Source organism: Populus alba, chromosome 18 (genome assembly GCF_005239225.2).
Source record: "Populus alba chromosome 18, ASM523922v2, whole genome shotgun sequence".
In the NCBI taxonomy this organism is placed as follows: Eukaryota; Viridiplantae; Streptophyta; class Magnoliopsida; order Malpighiales; family Salicaceae; genus Populus; species Populus alba.
In genome coordinates this window covers 5,647,085-5,654,784 of record NC_133301.1, presented here as the reverse complement: position 1 = coordinate 5,654,784, position 7,700 = coordinate 5,647,085, and the positions used below count along the sequence as shown (strand labels likewise).

The window sequence follows — 7,700 nt, the reverse complement described above, 5'->3', positions numbered from 1 at the left end:
ATGTTACAGACTTTGCTTGGATAATTGATTGTTGCGTTCAAAGGCATGCTGGATCAGAAATCATGAATCTAATGATGATTGTCTTTCTTACTTGGGTTTTTGATAATTATAAAATGTTAGGTTTTTTCTTTCATACAATTATGCGACTAAGAAAACCATGAAACCTGTGGAACTTAGCTTGCATAACAATTCTTTCTATTTTTAACTTGGGAGCAGGAGAGGTTTTGAGTAAAGAATCTGTTTGTTTTGTTAGAATCTTCGAGTTTATAACCTAGGGTTTTGCATGGAATAGAAGTAAGAAAGGAAATATAGGAACTTTTGCTTTTTGGGGGGGCCAATGTGCTTTCTTTACTGGGATTCCAAGGAATTAAGATGAGCAGCCACTAGATTTTTTAGTCATGAACGTTAGCAGGACAATATACATGCATAATCAGTAGATAGTTGCTTTCCTTATGAAAGAGTAGTTTCTAAACCCAGTTTTCGTAATCTGCAGAGAGATAGAGAATGTAATGGCAGATTCTGCACTTTCAACATTTGCAACCTGTATTGTGATACTAACTTCGCATCTAAGTGATATTACAAGTTTCTACTCTATTGAGACTGGAATATGTCAGCCATCCACTTGAGTGAATTCTAGAGCATTTGCATCTGGATCTCTTGTAAATATGGCAGGCCTCCCAGACCGGCTAAGTGTATATGGAATACCTGAAGAACAGAACACCATAAGGCACTGCATTCCTTCAACCAGTTACAAAGCTAGTTGTCAAAATCATTCTTTAGTAGCTGGGGGACTATCCTGACTCAAGCAGGTTAGGTATGTATGTTCAGAAATCCAACTTCATTTGGCACGCATATGCAAATATATATACAAAAATATACGAGCACATGCTTTAGGCAAAGAGTGATAATAGAAGAGTGAGGACAGAGTAGTGTACCAGCTTTATCAAGGATCACTTTTAGCTTGGACACATCCTGAATGGCAATGCAAGTATGTCGATCCCGGCCACCATGTTCAGGTCGTCCAGTCAAGGGGTCAGGATTGGGAAGCTCCATTAAATGGATCATTTCAGAACCCACCCACAACCAGGCACCCCTATAGGGAAGTTTATCATGTGGCCTTTCTTCATTTATTTCAAGCCCTAATTTTAAACAGAAAGCAAGTTCATTAATATCTGTTTTTCCATAACTGTTTACCTTGAGGGATAAAGAAGGGGATGATGTATAAACACCAGCCAAGAGATAGTGACAAACCTAAGATTCCCTGATAAAATTCAAGAGACCTTTCAAGGTTATCACACAGCACTCCAACATGGTGAACACTAACAACTCCATAATCTGCAGGAATTCCAGCAAATTAACAGATACAACTTACAACTCAAAAATAGCAGCTAGCCTTTTCAATCGTGAACGTGATACATAAAGCCATTGTGTAACACAAAAACACACATGTATACGCTCACAAAGAGTAAGGGATGTGGAAATAAATTTGCACCTTCAGATGTAGTCATACCATTCAATTTAGGATGAGAAACTATTGAACTATGTAACTATATATATAAAAGAAAAAAGATAAAGATAAAAAGAATTTTGTCCTTGTACCTTCTTAAATTTAGTCCCCGTCCATACAAGGAAAACAAAAGCAAATCCCTCGATTCCCACTTTGGTTGACACTCTCATAACCAAGAGCTTATTTCAAGAGGATTCTCAAAAAATTGATAAAAATGAAATGAAACTTTACAGCAGGAGCAGTTTCATTCATGCTTTAGATAATTTTCTCTCTTAAAACCAAACCAAAACATGGAATTGTAATCCAATGGAAGCTTGTAAAATGTAGAACATTTTAATTGGTCCCAACTTTGAAGAAGCATTCGTTTTAGTAGCTGACAAGCAAAGGATTTGGCAAAATGCATAGCTCTTTAACACTTCATTACAAATCCTCTATGAAGCCACACAAAATATACGTCAAATCATAACACGTGTTCTTTTCCCAATAAAGCTATCAAAGAACAAGGGTTTAGATCATTAAGAAAACTAATTAGAGTTGAGAAAAATTAGGCAATCCTCAAATGCATTTGACACCATGAAATAGAGAAAATGTTAAACTAATTGTGAAAACTGATCCCACCTTTAAACATTCACCAAATCATTTTCTGATCGTTACTAACCCAGGCACATAGTCTATTGGATACTTCGTTGTACATATATACAGTCCTCACCTATATGTCAAACTTTTTTTCTGAAACAACTCTACCTTCTTTCTTCCCTATTAACTATCTTCCTAGCACACTGCCGTAGTTCCTAAATGAAACATGTTTTGGTCTATCAGTATATGTAGAGCTTGCATTGAGTTCTATTTCAATTTGTTTTTGCAGAAAAAAATCTTAACACTGTTAAAATGCAAGGAACATAACTGAAGGGTAAATCAAGGAATATGTTTCAATTTTTCCCTAATTTAATTCAGTGTTAATGCAAAGAAGAATCATTTCCAAAGGCACAAAATACAACAGAAGGTGTTGTTCAGCATGTGAACAAGCTAGGGTGCAGCAGTTTTCTAATCATCAACTAATTTGTTGTTGGCTGTTAGAGTGTGATCCAGTAAATGAGACAGGTCAATTTCTAGAAAGATTGAGAACATTCACATTGCATCCAAATTAGCCCCTCCAAATCTACTTGAGCAAGACCAACATGGCATACTGACTTTCGATCCAAACGCAACTAAAATGGAGAAATATCTGTAACATAAAGGAGCACAAAATCAAATAGGAAGAGTTACCGATTTTCTCATTGAGACGGGTTGATTCTTTCTCAACTATATTTGTTTCAGCAGAAAGCTTAGCTTTTGTCTTGAAACAAAACCTGGGAGACCTACCACTACCAACACTGGTTTGATAAAAATGGCATAGTGAGTTTACAGATATAGGTTTAGCAGTCGCACAATTCACCTGCAATGCAACAACAAAGATGAATTACAGATAAAAATAACCAATGGAAGCAACAATCCACAGCTGTTTGATGGGCAATATCCATATCAAAAGTACAAGAAACAATAGAATGAGACATACACGCTACCAATTTATGCCATCAAAACCCTTAACTGACACTACCTACCAAAATGCATAAACTGAACACAAACTTCTAGTTTATGAAGGTCTTGTAGGCTAGGGGTCACTGCAACAAAGTGAAGCAGTCTATCAATATCAAGAAGTCCTTTGAGGCCGTTTCCCATGAAGATTGTGTACTGGCCGACTCTAGTCTGGATCAATCTTGTTCTTCCATTGTTATTTCCCAGGTTGAAGTAGCTCTTAAGTGCCCTTCAGACAGATTGCGGAAAGGCCAGGTATGGTTTTCATGTCCTCTACCTTTCTTTGAAAATATTGCTGGCGACATAGAGTCATTGTCAACTTCAATCAGTCACCCTAATGTGGTTTTCGTCAAATATTCTCTGGTGTTAATACCTAAGGCATGTCTTATTGATTCATAAAAAGAAACAAATAAAAAATCATGGTCTTGCGTCAAAAACATTGCAGTGGATCATTGTAGGTGATGGAGCGAATTGTGCTGTGATTGGTAACTATTGATTGGTCAGTGATGGAGTGAAATGTGCTATGGTTAGAGCTAGGTGATAAAGCAGCGCAGCAGTTAATTGAAAACATACGTTGGTGACTGCACTGGTAGGTCATGCTAGTGATACTTTGAGGCATTTGAGACAATGAGATACAAAATTAAACTCGATAACTAGACTATAAAGGGGTAATTATAAAAAACAAAAATTTCAAAAAAGATAAAAATACAAAATTTGCCTTATATATAATATATGAAAAACAATATGACACTCACTCTCTTTCTTGTCAAGCTTTCTCTATCCCTAAAATCATATTTTCTCTCTTCTTTTGATCCAAATTTGAAACCTAAAAATAATTTATCATCTCCTTGCAAATTGAATCAAATAACACAGTTTTAATTGTTAGAAGTGAAAAGTGCCAGTTCAACTGTAAATTATTGGGGCTTTACGTTGAGTTACGAAGTTCTAATTCTAGATAGATAGGAGGAAGCCTCATAGGCACTGCTGTTTTGATGCCTCACTATAAGACTTGTAGTAAACTTGAACTTAACAGCACCAACACTGTCTCACCATCCTTTTCTTCATTTGTTTCTCAAAAATTTGCAGATGATATTTGATTTTACTGCAATAGTATTGTTCAGTTATGAATAAGAAAAATCAGGGGAAAATATAGCTGAAAGTTTCACCAACTTCTTGAAAGGACTCATGCCAAGCCCCTTGAATATTCCTGGTACTGCATTTCATAGATGTTTAAAGGTACGTATTTTAGAAAACTATTGTTCTTCTTCTAGGCTTCATTTGAATCACTTACTGTTTATGCAGAACCAGAAGAGGGCAATAAAACTAATAACTATAATCCAGAGATTCACAAAGGAGATGTTCTTGAATGGAAAAATAAATGCAACAACCAAGCAACTCATGTTGTCATTATCATCTTATAATACAACTTTCTGTAGATGCTTTACCCAATGTACTACTATACAATTTGCTTCTCCTACATCCTCAAGTTAACAAACAGCATTTGTATGCTGTTTAATATTAACAAGTAGCATTTGGATTATGCAAATGAAATGTTTGATAAAAAACCTAAAAGGGATACAAATTACCAAGTTTTAGTAATTTCTTAATTCTTAGTAAAGTTGTAATGTTAGCTTGATAACTAAGTTGTAATATTAGAGGAAAGCTCTTTACTTATTAAATATAAATAATACAATCTTGTAAATAATAAGATATTTTATGATAACCTTTTTTTTTAAGAATGTCAAGTGTTTGTACGGGAAAACAAAACCTAGATCAAACTTTAAAACTTTAAGAAGGTTTTTTTTTTTTTTTGTTATCGCGTACAGGGTAAATTGCGGCAGAAGTTCTCCTAAAGTCTGCCTAAATAATGTCAAACTCTGGAAGCCCACGTATGGAAGCTGGTTAGAGTTTTTTTTTTTTATTATTATTGTACTTTTTTTAAGAAACATCATTCTGGATTGTTTGAAGGAAAATGAAAACCCATTATAGATTCTGCATTTTTTTTTTTTGAGACAAAAAAAAAAAAGAGCTCATAATCCAAGTTACAATATCTCCAATCTAATTAGCAATGTATCGAGAATATAATCCAAAAAAAAAACAAGAAAAATCACCAAATTTTGATAAAAAAATTGTAACAAGTATTAAGAAAGTATTAGTGTGAATAATATTACCTTGTGTTGCAGAGCAGTGGTGGCTGATGGACTGGGAAGGGAAGCCATGGAGGGGATGGAAGGGAAGCGGTTATGAGTGATCTGGATTTTGTTTAATTCTTTGAAAGATCCAAAGCCCAGACAACATCACCCGATAACTTTAGGTGTTAACCACTTGCTGGCTAATTTTCTGCACCACAAATTTTCACGAATAAGCCACCACAACAAAAATGTCATTCACACGATATCAACTTTTATGAGTAATTACAGAAGTTATCTAGGTTTCCTCCTACAAGGCATAAACATATTATCCCTTCTAGCACTTTTTATGGGTAATTACAGGGAAAAAAAATGTCTCTCGTTTACCTTGAGAATAATCGCAGAGAGGTTTTCTATTAGTTCTGTTCTTTAAATTGTTATTCAGTTTTTCGACCCATAACCTCTTTTACAAAATAAAATTGTATTAGTCGAGATTATTTTTAAAATTTATTTTTATTTAATTTTTAAAATATTTTATTTGCAGCATGTTTTTTAATAAAATTTAAAACAATGAAAATAAATATTTGTAAGGATACCACTTATTTTAATTAAAGAGAGAAGAATTGTGTGTGTGTGTGTGTGTGTGTGTGTGTGTGTGTGTTTGATTTGGATAGAAAACTTGTCTTCTCAATCTAAAACTATCGTGTCATGATAATTTATATGCAGTTGTATAAAAATATAAAATTAAAATATATATTTTATTATTATTGAATATTTATGTCCAATTTTTTTAAAAGAAAAAACTTTACATATTAGATTCATATACAATAATTTATAAAATAATGACAATAAAAATCTCAAATCTAATTTTAAAATCATGTTTTGATATTTTTAAATGTTTATTTTAATATTTTAAAAAAAAATTTATTTTAAAATATAAAAAAATAAAACAATATAATATATATATATATATATATGTAAAAAGCCAAAAAAAATAAAGCCCGACACATCTAGGCTTGTAAGATCAAATCCGAGTGTTTATCCCATACAAAAGCCTAGGTATACTTAGGCTTTAAAAAATAAATCATGCTCTCCTTTTTAAAAACTTAAGTAAATGACATCTTATACACTTCAATAAATAATGTATTATCCACCACAATAAATTTTAGGCATTTATAATAGTTGAATAAAAGGAATTATGAGGTATTTAGACTCTAAAAATCAAAATTTTAATTTATTTTTATCTAAAATACTTAAAAAATTATTAAAGGAACCTCAATAACCCCAAATCTATTTTTACCAAATCTTAAATTATTTTCTAATCATTCTAAAAACTCCAAATTAAACTGAAAAAAAAATCTTTGTACTCCTAAATTTATTTTTTCAGCATGATTAAAAGCCTGAATCACCTACATGGAACCATCCATTAAAGCTGAACTTATTGATAGCATGATCATTTTTTATGGTTAGAAGGTAGCTGACCAAAATCTAGCTCTTTTCTCTCAACATCTAAAGACTAAAATGTAAAAAAGATAAAGTTTTATGACTAAAATATAAGAATATAAAACTACAAGGATTAAATATGAAAAATTAAAAATTTAAAGCACCCAAGTTTATTTTTCTGCATCCCTTGAACATTAAAAAAATACGTTACGGATTTACAATGCAATCACTAATACATATATATCCATGTTAAATTAGCTAGCAAAATAAATATGCTAGCTTTTTTAGTTTTTTTTTTTCTTGTATAATATTTCAAATAATAATGTTAATGGTTTTTTTTACCAAATAACTAGTGATTTTGATTCTCTTTCTTCTATAATCTTGAACTTGGAGAGTGTTTATTTTTGTTTTAAAAAAATATTTTTGATTTTTTTGCTTCAAATTAGTTTTTCTTAATGATTTTGGATTATTTTGATATGTTTATGTCAAAAATAAATTTTTCAAAAATTAAAAAATATATTTTGATATATTTCCAAACAAAAGGTACTTTAAAAAACAACCGCTACCACAATACTAAATGTTATCTTAATGCATCACCTGCCTTGGAGAACTCATTTTGGTTAAAAATCCAATATATTTAAGGAAAGCAATTTTACTTAATATATTAGGCATTTGACATCATTAAACCAAGTTTGGGTCTGGTTTTTATTTAATTCGACCAAAGTCAAAACATGTTGGATATAAATTTAATTTCGTTGTCCATTAAGAGCCACATATGGTTAAACCATACTTTTTAAGAAAAAATGGAATTTTGTTTTAGTTTTAAATTAATAGTTTTTTAGTGTTTATTGTCATTTTGATATGTTGGTGTAAAAAAAAAAATATTTTAATATATTTTCAAGTAAAAAACATTTTTAAAAAGTAACATTTATTATTATTATGAGTACTAATAAAATTTAATTTATATGAGTACTAATTTAATTTCATAAAGTAATTTTATATGAATTGGAATTTTAGTAGATAGCATTTGACTGAGATATTTCTCA

General features: G+C 31.4%; 1 protein-coding gene across 1 annotated transcript; it reads right to left on the bottom strand.

Moving 5' to 3' along the window:
- Positions 1-423: 423 nt before the first annotated feature.
- On the bottom strand, positions 424-5,721 carry LOC118040643 (uncharacterized). Its single transcript, XM_035047627.2, has 6 exons — positions 5,599-5,721; positions 5,254-5,422; positions 2,774-2,942; positions 1,252-1,335; positions 936-1,139; positions 424-705 (listed from the first exon to the last, which is right to left on the bottom strand). Exons 2-6 carry the CDS (start codon positions 5,299-5,301, stop codon positions 611-613), a joined length of 600 nt encoding a protein of 199 aa, XP_034903518.1. The 5' UTR covers positions 5,302-5,422; positions 5,599-5,721; the 3' UTR covers positions 424-610.
- Between the last annotated feature and the right edge of the window lie 1,979 nt (positions 5,722-7,700).

What these genes read in the sequence shown, in the direction of transcription:
- LOC118040643 (XM_035047627.2), bottom strand. Translation starts at nt 5,301, where the DNA reads ATGGCTTCCCTTCCCAGTCCATCAGCCACCACTGCTCTGCAACACAAG. An exon ending in CCACTGCTCTGCAACACAAG is followed by an intron (nt 2,943 to 5,253) that starts GTAATATTATTC and finishes GTTGCATTGCAG; the next exon opens with GTGAATTGTGCGACTGCTAA. An exon ending in CCGTCTCAATGAGAAAATCG is followed by an intron (nt 1,336 to 2,773) that starts GTAACTCTTCCT and finishes GAATTCCTGCAG; the next exon opens with ATTATGGAGTTGTTAGTGTT.